The sequence below is a fragment of the Furipterus horrens genome, unplaced genomic scaffold, assembly GCF_987537825.1.
Source record: "Furipterus horrens unplaced genomic scaffold, mFurHor1.1.pri manual_scaffold_1, whole genome shotgun sequence".
NCBI classification, from domain to species: domain Eukaryota; kingdom Metazoa; phylum Chordata; class Mammalia; order Chiroptera; family Furipteridae; genus Furipterus; species Furipterus horrens.
This window is the reverse complement of record NW_028327171.1, coordinates 18,247,550-18,261,946: the sequence shown is the minus strand read 5'-3', so window position 1 is coordinate 18,261,946 and position 14,397 is coordinate 18,247,550. Positions and strand designations below refer to the sequence as shown.

The window sequence follows — 14,397 nt, the reverse complement described above, 5'->3', positions numbered from 1 at the left end:
AATGATAATAAATGATTTTTCCTAGATCAGGAGAACACTGAAGTTTTCATTAGAAGGACAATGTAACCCCCAAATCGTAAAACCACCCAAAATGTTTTTATAATTGTACACACACACAAAAAAAAAACAAATTTGAAGTTGCCCAGTTCTTTTTAGCACTAACCTTGGCCTCACTGATTCGTTCATTGTATATTTGTACTGTGTGTGGCTCTCAAAATCCTCTCACAGGAAGTTCATAGTCTAGAACTCCGTGAGATTTTGCTGAAGAAACCCTCACAATGGGTGATGGATTAGTATGGCTGGAGATTGCTCTCCACCATTCTGTCCTTCAGTGCTAGGAAAGCGCTCTCTGCAGTCTTCACCCATTCACACTGTTCATATGATTGCAGTCTGATTTCATCAGGCCAGATTTTATAAGAACTGGCTAATATGAGCCCAGAGTATAGTTAGATAAAATGCCTTTACTTACAAAGTGTGTTATTCATGCATTCCAGTTGACCCTTTATGTATGTTCATACTTTAATCTATGTCTTTAAAATTGGTAGTTAAATAGGATATTAGCTATTATACTTGACAAATATTTTTTATTGTTTACATATATTTTATAATCTAAGTACACTAATCTCCTCTAAAATAGTACATTTTTCTTATGTTTATTTAAAAAATTAATGATCAATAGATTATGGGGGAAAATCATCTTTGGGCAATTTTTGAATCATTCTCAGATACTCATTAGAAGCAGATAGAAGCAGATAGTACTAGAGATATAGACAATCAAAATAATAAAATACAAAATAAAAATTACTAAAATTTTTGCATAACAACATTTGTTTTGTTAGTGTGATAGGAAATAGAACTTGATTTAATAGCTACTGTCTGTCACCTGATGCACAAAGAATGGATAAAAAGCTGCATAACAATTGTCTTTAGCTCTTAGTCTCTAAGGTGTAATGCTATTGCAGGGAGTTAACCCCAGCTAGTAGAAACTGTTGACTCAAAAATATTGCCACAAATGCTCAAGAAGAACATTATTCTATCACCCTTGTAATATCCCCCCCCAAATTAAAAGCTTCACATAAAATACGACATGCTACTCTACTGTTTGTTAGTTGTAAAAGAATGATTATAATTATTGAGAAATACTCTCTCCCCCTGTCCAGTGTCTTCAGCCATATTACCTTCACAATATTTAAACTGCAGACTTACCTAAGAGCAAGGAATCATCCCCTCCACCATCTCTGATTTCAACTACATCTGCAATATTTTCTAAGTCAAATTTTTGAAAATGAAGTTGTATATTCTTTCCAGTTTGTGCATTTAAATTCCAAACACCTTCAAAGTAATAAATAACAACACTTATTTTAGAACACATTTCTTTATATATTTTTAAAAGGTTCACTCTCTTGAGTGGAGATTTTTTTCTCCACTTTATGAAAATCAATCCCCCACACTGTTTTTTCTTTTTCTTTTTGGTGTGTGTGTGTGTGTTTGTGTGAAAATACATTGTTCTAGTCATGAATATTTATAGTAAGGTTTCAGTAAAATTTGAAATGATTTACTGTAACTTTGTGTTATTTTATATAAGATGGAATACTTTAATCAAAACTTACAAATAGTACTTTGCTCCTACAAATATATTAGAACTCTATTTTTATTTTCCATGATTCAATTGAAAGGAAAATGAGGTGATTAAAATGCAACTTGTAGGGCAAGAAAACTTTTCTATTTCTTTAAGTAATTTTGCCATATTTAAACATGTTTACTAGTAGTTCATTTTGAAAAACAAAACAAACAAAAAGAATTACCAGCTTTAGTACCAATAAACACTTCTTGTGTTGTATTGATTCCTTAAACAATTTATTCTTTAGGTTTTCTCTTAGGGCCTTTCCTCATTCTGTATGTGTTCTCATTCACTCGTAGGGAAGAGTATTTCATCGACATGGTAATGACTCTCAAGTCTTATTTTCTTCATTTAGTCTTTGAGTAGATAAATTTATCCAATTATTTATTGTGTATGGATGTATGTATCTCAAACTCAACATATAATAAATAGGAGACAGAATTATCTCCTTCCTAAGCTCATTTCTCTTCTTATTCTTCCTATCTCAGTAAATGACACCACTAATCATCCACTCAGAGTTGTCTACACCAGAAACCTCTGCATCTTCCTTGACCTCCTCTCTCCTATCACAGTTAATCCATCACCCAGGGCAGCTAATACTACCTCCTACACCCCTTGATCTCATTTACTTCTGAGTCTCTTTTGCCACTATTGAGTGTAAGCCACTGTTATTTTTCATTTCCTAATTGGTGATGCTGATGGCTCTCTTTCTTTGCCATCAATCTCTGATCCTACAAGCCAGATGGATTCATCTAAAATGCAAGCTTGATTTTATCATTATTTTCATGTAAACCGTTTGAAGTCTCCCCAGTGCTCTCAGAATAAAATCCAAATTGCTTGACATGCTGTGAAATTCTTCCACACCTCAACTTATTTGTTAGCACTTCTTAATTTTTCTTGGAGAGTCAAGAAAAAAATCATATCTCTTAACCTCTGAACTTTGTGTGTGACATACCTCTCATGTCTTTCCACAGCATTCTGTTTGTCCTTATGATAACAGTACTGTGGACACTTTGTAATGCCTGACAACGTATCTAAAACTTCATCTAGACTGAATTATGTATGTTCCTCATTTACTTACTTCAGTGCCTAACAAATATAGTGCTCAATATATGCTTGCTGAATGAATCAATAAATGTAATAAATATCTCCAAATTGTTCTTTCAGTGTTCTGCTGGTTTTCAGACTTTTTAAATCATTATTACTTTGTACAAGGGGTATGTTTAAAAAATGTCTTCAATGTGAAGTGGAGATGATGATATCGGTTCCCCAAGCAAGTCAAATTAGATTAATGGCTGTTTATTTTTTTGAATCAGATATCTTCCTATAATAAAGATTCTCTTATTCTATGAAAATGATACTTATCCCTGGATAATTTGAAGTAGGAAAAGTTGACAGGTTCTAACAACACATTTTTCACTGTCCTCGGGGAGTCTCTTTCACTGATAGAAGTCTCCCTTCAGATCCTCTTTCACTGGTAGAAGTCTCCCGTCAGATCCACGGTGCTAACCAGGTGTGGCCACAGGAAAAACATGTCTGTTTCCCAGACCAAAGTGGAATCTTTGTAGGATGGACTGGGAATCTGCATCTTTAAAACAGTCTCTACTCTAATGAGCTTCTCTCTTTAGGAATAATAATCTAGAGATGGGCTTTGTGCACTTCTAGTTAACTCATCTTCTCATTAGATTTAGATTTCTTTTTTTTAGTGGTTCTTTTTATTATTTCATCTTTCATACTGGGAATCTAATCACATCATTCTAGCTGCTTTATTGACTCCAGTCTATATTTATAAAAGGTGCAGATGTCACAATTGGCTCTTTGCCGTTTATACTTTTCACTCTATTTATTATACAAAACTGCAAACTTGTTATATTTATCATAGGCATTTATGTATAATCAAAAAGAGTGGTTAAGAGAGTAGTGTCTGGAATAAGACTAACTTTTTCATTTACTTGTTTTATTCAAATTTTAAATTTGAGAATTATAATAATAGCACTTGCTTCAAAGAATTATTGTGAGAATTGACTGAAATAATGTAGATTAAGCACTAATACAGTGTTTGACCTGAAATAATTGCTTAAAATAGTAATTTATTCTTGTTATTGTTATATTAAGCAATCTCATAAATGTGGTAGATGTATCCATATATAACAAATTTGTAATCTACTTAGTTGTGCCAAGGGGAAACTTTGAAATATGCAATTGCTTCTTATAGTCTGAAGAAATGACTCACAGAAAGCCTGATTAGGGTAGTTGTCTGGAAAATTCATAGAAGTAAATGTTGTATTTGGCTCCCACAGTTCAAAAGGTCCTCCACAGTCTGCTGTAAAGAAAAACAATAAAAATCATTAGCAACATAATGATTTCAGAGAGATAGTACTAGTTGCTAGAAAATCTCTGATTACATTTCTTGATTTTGACAAATAAATTTTAGTTTGTGGATGGGAAAGTCTTGCAACTTAAGTAAAAGAAAACACAGGTAAATAGGTCTCTATACTGAAGAACATCTCAAAACATAAATGATTCCATTCTTCTCTGTGAATCTCCAAAAGGGCATAATCGTGCGTAGCATTTTCTAAAATAACTTGGACAAGGAGACATTTTTTGCTGAACATATTTTATAAATAGGCTGTGTGAATAAGGTATCAATTCTCTGTAGTAAAAAAGAAAAAGATTATAGAAGAATGAATTTTATATCTGCCACTCTCTTATGAAAAAAAGCTAGCTAGTAAATCACTAATCTTGCCATTTCTTGCTTTTCCCCCCACTTTCTTTTTTCTCAAACTGTATTTTTTTTTTTTTTTTTTTTGGTAGAAGAGAAGATTCACCATCCTGTTTATTAAGGCATTTGACTGTCAGGAAAGAGAGATAAATGGAAACTTCACTTGCTGAATAATTGTCAGAGTGATCTGTACCCAACATTGTCCAGGAGTCCAGTTAGGACAGAGATTAATGCAAATGTATTAGCAAAATCAAGCAGAGACCTTCTAGTTAAAAGTATGATACTTTAAGTAGGTATATTAAATTTATTAAATTCTTAGTATACTTTGTATTTTTATTTTCTTGCTTATTAGAAGAAAATTATAAATGTAAAAATTCATAAATTACTATTAGTGTCCTAATTCTTGTTTTTATTATTATGTTACATTTAAGATCAAAAGAATAAAGGTAACCTAATTTGAAGAATATGGAAAACTAAAATAAGAATATATATTCCCTATTATTAAAGCAGACTCTCTAATGGAATTATTTACTCCCAATAAGAAAGGAATCAGATTATAAGAGGGATAAGTAAATGTCTCTACGCCTATGGCAATGCCTCAGTCTTACCCTCTTCTTTGATCCCTATTTACATATAATTGGCCTTATTTATGTAGATCCTATGAAAGTCATGCGCACCTTCCACATTTGTATGTAATAAACCTCTTAGATTTGAATACAGGATGTAGCTGATGGGGCAGAGAGGCAGTTGCTTTGGCCTGAGAGAAGTATCATTGCCAACTTATCCTGTTTGCAGGGTGGCAGGGTGGCAGGGTGTGGTCTACCTTATATGGCTTCCTGGGCCAGGCTTGTCTGGACCGAGATGAGCTTAGCAAGAATAATAAAATCTCTTACAAAAAGTTATCTTCTGCAAAGTGTTTCCATAAGCATTTTCTCATTTGAGGAAACAACATGGTGTATAAAAGGAAGATGTATTCGAATTAGTGGATTAAAATAGTCACTTTGAATTAATTATTTCTCTGTTTGAGACTTGGTTTTCTCATATATATAAAAGAGTTATATATTAAAATTTTTCAGGGTTGTTTTAAAAATCAAACATAATTTATAAAATGTGTCTATGCATTACTTGGCATATTCAGTGCTAGTTTTCAAGTAAGCATATACATACTTGCAGATTAGATAATTATTATTATTATATTATTATTATTATATTTCTATCTTAAACAGACAATTTGGGCATTGTAAGTAGTCCATTACTTGCTAACTAACACTGTACACATTCAGTTCGTGTCAAAGTCAAAACTCCAACTCAGTTAATCATAAACTCATCCCACAGCACGTTACTATCTCCTATTGGGTTGATTAAACTCTAAAGCATTTTGACCATCTGGTCTGAGCCACAGGCAGGGTTTAGACTGAATCTCAATAAATGGCACTCGACGAGTATATGACATATTCTTGATGGGTATAGACAGAAGGAGAGGAGAAAGGAACGTTAATGAAAGCACTGAGAAATAAGATCAATCATGGATGGATCAGGAGGGAGGAAAGCACTGTATAGAGGGTGCTGAAGAAGACATTTGAGCCATAGAAAGTGATAATGAGAATAAGGGCAAGTTCTCCCTTGGAAAGGGTGAGAGAGAGGCAAAGAGAATCGTATTCTCCCACAACAGCTGTTCCTCTCTTGTTTTTGTGACGAATAGTCTTGCAAAGACTTCTATAGATGAATCTACCACAACCACTTAACTCGCACTTATTTAACCTTAATAATTCTAAGTGCCATGAATGCTTCCTTCAACTCTCAATGAAACTCATAGGGAAGGAAACGTTGAACTGCAGGGACAAAATAACACTACATATTGAAGACTGGGGAAAAGCAGGTCTTCATACTTCACAGGTTTAGCCATGGCCAGTGTGACCGGTAAAGTTTTTTGTTTTCGTTTTGTTTGTTGTTGTTGAATTTTAATAATCATTCTCACTTTCTCTTCAAGGAACAGAAAAATTTCAAAATCAGCTACTCCTACTTGCTGACATTTTAGAGAATGTATTGAAGTTTTACATAATTAAACACTTAACAGTATATTATATGTAGGTAAGTAGGTAGTGTTAGTGTACTTAGCTAGTTATTAATATAAGAAAGGAGGCCAAGGGAATCAAATATCAACCTTAATAAACTAGGATAATCTTTTCTCTTGATGCTTCAAAGGGCTCATTTTCACCAGCAACAGAACTTTAATAAACACACAAGCAGAACCCAAATGTTGTCAAGTGTAACTATTAAACCTGTCAAGGGAGGCAGTTTACATAGCATTTCTCCACTAAAAAGAAGTCTTCGAAAATTCACTGCTTTAAAATACTTAAGAAGTACTTCTTGAAATGCATTTCCAATATAACTTTATATAAAAAACTAGTGAAATATATCTCTGCTCCTTGACTTGATGAAAAATATCAGTTGCTCTGTAAGGAACCGACAAAAGCACTTTCAGCCACTATGCATCTGCTGACACTATTTTAATGGTAGCGTTGCCATAGTGGAAACGTAGCATGTGCTTCTTAATAGAGGAGCCAAAGACTCCTGCAATGTAATTCGGGATATCACAGTCATGCTGTGCTATTAGATTAAACCATTTCCACCCAGTGAAGAGACTTAAATAACCTGCCTGTTACAGGGAACTCTATTCATTTACAGTTGTTAAACTCTTCCATCTTTCTTTTTCTTGGAGCTGTTCTTGTAAAGATTTGTATTCTTATTGATTTCTTACTTTGCCAATAGGGGCTTCTGACATCTCTGAGATAATGTGTTAATGTGGACACATTTACTATGAAATGTAAAGGAGGAGAGACCAGCTTCATTTATAATAAGAGGGTTCAAATGAAAGATATTTGGGAAAACAAACATCACTATCACAGTGATACAGAGCCATACAGCAATATTACAGAAAATATTTGAGACGTTTAGCTTGTAATATAAAACATTTTATCAAAATCTGTGCTCAGTTTATGAAAATCTATATTTCTATTAACAGGTTATAGTGCCCAGCATGATGGCAATATTTTATTGAATGTATGACAATAAACTGAAATGTTCATGTTTTGTGTTTTAAATTAAATTTGTAATCAACAACAATATAGCCAAAGGTAGCTCTAATAAATAGGCTATTAGTTTTAAAGGTAAAAAAGATGAAAAAATAAAATAACCAAAAAATACACTGATACACAAGTAAATGAATAAACAATGTCATTTGCTAGAGGTTTCAATATCAAATCACACTAATAATATAAAAGGGAGAAGTTCTCCTGGAATATGGCCATCAATTACAAGAGAGGTATATAGGTACTGATTCATTTCTACATGAAGAACTAAAGTTAGATTATTTAGCACTAAGTACAATGTCATGCCTATAAAACTTTACAAATTAGCTTTTATTTTGTCTTTGGAAATGAAAAATGGTCTCGTAATAAACTAACAGAGCAAAACTTCAGAAATAAAATAGCTAAAACTAGTGTTTGTCCTTTTTTTTTCTTTATTACTTTAATAGCCACAGAAACAAGTCAGGAGATTAAACGGTGGATTTCATTTTGTAGATACCAATTCTATTTAGTAGGTGTCATGTCATGAATCATTCCAGTTGTGCTGCAAATAGGCACGGTATTTGTAGAAAAAAAATTACTTTTTAAAGAGTTTTCAATACAGTCCCTGCATATAAATTATTTGTGCCACTGACACAGGGTAACAATCTTAGCATGATTGAAGCTATAAAATGGAAGAATTCCTGTACTTAAGAAAACAATGTACATTTCCCCAAACTAAGCACAATGTGGATCTCTAGAAACAAGGGAGGAAACCGATCTTTTCTAGGGGTTATTTTTTTTATTTAAATGCACAATAAGAGCCAAAGAAAGGCTATTAGCCAGTCAGCCAAGGTTTCCTTTTATTTCTGCTTAAATAAATCAGTGATCTGCAACCAAGAAAGCTCTGTTCAAATAAGAATTTCACTGAACCAATCGCAAATGGCATTAGAATGAAATTGTTCAGAATGCATTCGACAGTAATTAACATTTTCTGCTGTGCTAAATATTGCCTTGAAGTGAACCATTTGCAAATTGGGAAAAATATAGTCTGGGAATATTTTGAAGTTTATATATTGAAATCAGGTGGGTTATTCTATCATTATAATTTCCCTATTGTTAAAATATGCAGAAATATCATACTTCCTTAACATTTAGTCATTATCTTTCTTTCTGACTGGAATAAATAAGAAGACTTTATGGATTATATAGAAAAAATTTAAAATAGGAAATAATATAAAATGTTTTATTTATATGTATGATATTATGTACAAAATAATATCAATAATTTTAAAACAATGCTACAAAGCCCAAATTACTCTGTTCATGTTGATATTTTCTTCACTCCAATACCTATCATCATTTTCAAACTTTAGTTCTTGTATCAGACTTCTGTTTGGCAAAAGTGTTTGTGTCACCAAGAGAAAAACACAGACAAAATTAAGAGAGAGAGAGAGAGAGAGAGAGAGAGAGAGAGAGAGAGAGAGAGAGAGAACAGAGAGAGTGAGCAAGAGAGCGAAAGAGAGAAAAAGAGATGCTTAGTTCATATCTAATAACATCTAATATTTATTCATAATCTATTTGAGTAACATTAAGAATGAGTCAGACACTCATGAAGCAAAGGTAAATTAGAACCAGAGCTTAGTGTAAAGAATTTCACTTCTTGCCGCAAGTTTGTGGTCAATATTATTAAGTGAGAACGCATGGAGCCTTCTTGCTTTTGTTTCAATTTTATGAATGTCATTCTGTCTCTTAATCTTAATATTGCTTTAAAACCTTCTCCAGTTCACACTCACTTCTGCAAAACCCTCTATTACTTACCTCTCCTATTTTTTACTTTTAGGGACACATAATTATATATTGCTTTAAATATTTATTTATATGAATAATATTTATTTATTTTTCCATGTATCAATGGCTATGGCTACGGCTTACATCTTACGTGATACTTTGTACATGGTAGATATTTATAAAATTTGAATGAGTGTTTAAAATATTGAGGAATTTATGTATAACTCTTATGAGCACCTAAACATGTTAATACACAAGACAGTAATTATAAATCAGCCATTTGGTGAGATGTTAGTACACTTTCCATATGGTCTCATGAGACTAGTATGACAATGTAAATGCTATGCTCAGCTGAACAGCAGCTTATTCATTATTTGTTCTCAAACACCAGTCATTTGTCTTTACAATTTTTGAGTTGTTAACACCACTTATCTAAAAAGTCTGATTTTTTTTTAACTTAAAGATTGAAAAGCAGGAAAATATATAGTTTTGGAAGCAAAACAAAATTTGGACAGTTTCACCAAATTGATTTGCTGATGTGAATATGAGCAAAGTTTCAAGTGTGCTTGGAAGGAAATAAGAACTGGGGGAAAGCTCAGCTCCATGACAGAAAAAAAAAATTCCCAAGATTTGATAGAAGCAAAGCTGTAGAGCCAGATCAGCTTCCAAACACCATACTCCAAACACAAAAGAGGTTTTTACATTAAAACTGCAATTCAGTGAAAACATCCTAATAAAGGGATAATGGGTGCTTAATTTTATTTCTTATTAATTTTTCTCCTGTCAAGTCTTATAGTTTGAAGATGATATGAAGTCATTATCTCTTTTGACATGGATATGATTTTTGGTGATGTCCCTTTGGCTCTGAGATGTCGTGTTTCCATTTTGACTTAAGAACAAAGGTAGACACAAGCTTTATTTTATTCTTTTGAGTTAAAAGACCCCATAAGACACCAGGAAGCCTGGTCACTGCTCAACTGCAATAATTATTGGTTCCATGAAGAGAGCACATTGGAAGACATACAGTCACCGTTTCAGGAAAAAAATCTTTTGTGTGACCTAGGTCTGTATATTCAAAGTCCTGGCCCAATCATTATTATTAAATTGTTTTGGAAAGTTGCTTGGTGGGTTTCAGGCTTAACCAAACTTCCTTTGAGATCTTAACATCTAAGAAGGCTATGAAAATTTTAAATCTTCTTCCCAAAAGACTACAGGCCATGCCACATATCACATGGACAATAGAGTGTCAGCTTGTATTCTAGTGAAAACAAAATGAAAATTAGCACTTTCATTCTTTTCAAAAATAAAAAGGTACTAAAATTATCATGAGTATGATGTATAACAATGTAGTTGTGATTTTAATTATGAGCTTATGCATATAACATTAATATTTTGCTGGCTTCCATTATACTTATATTTTAAAAGTCTTCAATTTCCAGTGAAAAATTACCAGTTTGAGATAAAAAAAGTAAGTCAAAGAGTGATCTACTTGAAAATATTAAAGGTTTCATTAGGGAAAATACATGTTAAGGTTACTTACTAGGAAGTTCTGGTGGAGGAGTTGGGACCAAAGTTGGTTCTGGATAGAGACTCACATTGCAAATCCCGTATGTTAAGCTAATATCATCCAATGCTATATCACTCAGGAGCTTGTTTTTAAAAGCATTAAAAGAAATCTGTAATTAAGAGAGGCATATGAAATCATTCCACTCAAATATTCTCTGACTTGATATTTCTTGTGACTCCATATTCTCTGGAGAACCAATACTGCCATCTTCAAATACTGCCCAGGGAAACAGATGGATCAGGCTTCTCAGGGTCCTGCTGAGCCCAAATCCCTGATTCTGTCTTCATTCCAGTCTAAAGTTTTAATAGTGTCTTCCTTCTGAATCAGGCTTCTTGCCAAGGTTCTTGCTGTCCCTGCCTCTCTCTCACCTGAGGCTGTCACACTCTATTGTAATGGGTCTTGCATAGACAAGGTCTGGCAGAGAAGAGCAAACCTCCCAGATTCTTCCCCCTACAATATGAGAAATACAAGTAGCTGTCTGCCTTCTCAGAACATAGAGACTCTGAAGAGAACATACACTGATTAGATCAGTTAAGTTGGAGAAGGTGGGGCAGGGGGAAGTAGGGTACAGTATGATCCTTGAGGGACAGCTGATACTGGTTGTAGTTCATCCAGAAAGCTAGTGTGAGGTACTGTGTGAGGGTAACACTCAGAGGACAGAGTGGTCATATGAAACTTATTAGGTTCTTGGGGATAGTGGGTATTTTTAGCTGGACTTTCCCGAGTCCGCTCCTGTGTAAGAAAAACAGAAACTGAAACTGTATCTGCTTTATGCTAATTGCTATGCTAGGCACATGTTATACATTATTTCATTTAATTTTTCCAATCTTATTATACAGGCATCTATTCACTGATTTTTTTCCTCATTCATTCCACCTACTTCATGCCAGAAACTATTTGAAATAAGGAATATTTTTTCCTTTTCATTATGCGCAAGCTGAATTGTAAGGAAACTAACATGGTTTGTTCAAGAAAAAAAGAAAGATGGGAGAAATAGAGATGAGGGTCATTGATTAATTAAAAACCTGGAAGCCTTCTTATGTCAACATGTACCAAAAATACATCTTGTAAAGTTACACTCTCTTGTCTGAAGTTACCCAATTAAAACACTGTTAACTTGGTCAAACGATTAGCCTGTATCACCCTATATTTTAATTGTAAACACCCTTAGGAAGAGAACCCATTAAGATGTTATCTGAAAAATTAATTCACCTTAATGTGAAATAAATGGAGATTTCTCAATGATATAGCTCCTAGAATTTGTTTTTAAAGGAAATGGAGATTAAGTCTGCGTGGGGGAGGGTGGTTGGATACTGGTAGGTGTGGATGTTCTAATAGAAAAGGATATTCCCTAGGAAAGTGCAGGGCTGATCCAGCTGGTATTTGTAAAAAGTTGAAAGTCCTAGTTAGGCAGGGGCACATTAGGACACAATTGGTTCCCATGGATTCTATAGCTCTTTAAAAGTAGTGCACTCTGAGGTAAATTGTCCTTTAGTATGTGGTTTTTAATAAGTCAATGAATAAATAAAAATAAAGGCACTCAAAGATTAAAGAAAGAAGATAGTTAATGAAAGTAGAGAAAGTGATTTGACTGTATTTAGGAAATAAATTAATTATTTAATCATATTACCATAAACTATAATTGTATCACCATTTTAGAAGATAAGTAAATGATTATAGAACACAAAATATTTTGCCAACCTTAAAGTCCACTGTTTCATTTATTGTTACTTGTCCATAATTCCAGTTTTTCCCATAATTTCCTTCCTTTTGGAAAATTACCTTCTCCATGTTTTGGTCATTGCTGATATTAATGTTTAATTTATAGACATTTTCACCATACATATAATACCTAGTTTGGAAAGAAGCAAAAATAATTGGATTCCTACAACATTAGAATAAAGGCATTTTAGGATTCTTCTAAATCATTTGCTGTCTTTGAACTATCCCTTTTCTCTTGGGTGAGGGAATTGCTGGAGAAGGGGTGGGGTGTCTCTCAACATTTTATTTCTTTATCAGTTGGAAAAATAATGGCCAATTTATTAAAACTTGGGATGACATCTTAGTGAAATTGAAGCCTGGCAACATTAGAAAGGCAATGTTACCCATGAAACAGTATGGTATTTAACACGTGCCTACAACATACCAGAAACTAAGGCAGAGTGGTTCTGAAGTGGGGTTCAAAGGGAGGCTTAGAAGTTTTACTCTTTCTTGTCTACCTCCTGGTCCAGTTGGAGTGGAAATGTAAAATCCTGTAAAAATGACAAAAAGTTTTACTTCAGTAAAATATCAGAATTTTCATTATGTGACATACTCATAAGCAGAAAAGAACAACTTTAAGGTAAAAATATAAGAAACTATATTTAGGTAGAGTGAAAAGGACACTAGACTGAAACTCAGAGGGCACTGTCTCTGGCATAACGAATTGTTACTTAGGAAAATCACTTCTCAGCTCTGGACCTCCCAAATTATAAAACAAGAGTCTTGAACTGGAGCACTACTAAGAATATATCAAACTGACTTATTGTCTCCATATGATTGTTTCCTCATATTATCACATCCATTTATTAGATGTTTTCATTATTTCACTCTTTAGAGACAGTCAGTCCTTGAGGGTAATTAGATATACTGATGGAATAACTTCATATATATTGAAGTATTTGAATATAAATTCAAAGGCAAACTTAAGAATTTCAAAGCCTATCAGGTTTTTATTCCATTGACTGCACTGCATTTCTCTAACTAAAAAATTAGCTATTTTTATAATGTTTTTATCTTCCATATTCCTTTGAATGGTAACTAATCAGATCACAAAGAAGCAGGCAGCAGGCTAATCCACATAAAAGCTTTCTAAATAGCTCAAGCTTCTGAATAAAGTGCTCTTTGATCTGGAATTCGTTATTCCAACAAATGATTTGAGTCAGTTGAAGTGTGGAAAAGTCACGGGGGTGAGAACACCTTGAACATTTTCTCAGAGGAATTTAAATGTTTTTTATTTTTTAAATCCTTATTTTGCAGCTCATACATTATGATAGGAAATAGATTCCCTTAACAAAATATAATATAAAGAAAATAAAATATTAGATAACCCAAATTTTTTTCGTGTTTATTTGAAATTGAGTATCTTTTATCTTGTGCTTTCCAACAGAATTTTTACAGCTAGTGCTGCATATAAAATTGAAACATTTCTTAATAACACATAGAGGAAGGACAAGACATGAAGAAAAATGCTAGAACTACCGATAGATATATCAGAGCATTTTTAGATCAGTGAGGTAAAAATTGTTCAGAATAAATAAGTATTTTATAAAGATAAAATCCTGGTCAAATATCTTAGTAAATATAATATATTCACATTCTTTGGATTTAGATACAAAATAGAAAAGAATGCATGTTTAACATTTTATATTAACACAGTTATATTTTATATAATGCTATAATATTTCATGAGTAGTTATTTCAGCTATGTAGTTAGTGCTTAATTATTCAACTTATTAACAAAAGCAGCATAGATACAGAGGAGATATTCAAGAATTCACACTCTAAATGCCCAACTCCAAAGCCTTTGTGAGCTGGCCTTTTAGTTGCTTAGAATACAGCTGAGGAGGAAAGAAAATACCACTAAATG

At 33.0% G+C, this 14,397-nt stretch overlaps 1 protein-coding gene across 1 annotated transcript in view; it reads right to left on the bottom strand.

Moving 5' to 3' along the window:
* Positions 1-14,397, bottom strand: part of TMPRSS15 (transmembrane serine protease 15) — a 114,401-nt gene that overhangs the window by 49,518 nt on the left and 50,486 nt on the right. Inside the window, exons 12-16 of the mRNA XM_090270433.1 lie at positions 12,916-13,021; positions 12,471-12,621; positions 10,743-10,878; positions 3,855-3,944; positions 1,207-1,332 (exon numbers count right to left, since the gene is read on the bottom strand). Coding sequence (XP_090126559.1) covers positions 1,207-1,332; positions 3,855-3,944; positions 10,743-10,878; positions 12,471-12,621; positions 12,916-13,021 — 609 coding nt within the window. The remainder of the gene's footprint in view (positions 1-1,206; positions 1,333-3,854; positions 3,945-10,742; positions 10,879-12,470; positions 12,622-12,915; positions 13,022-14,397) is intronic.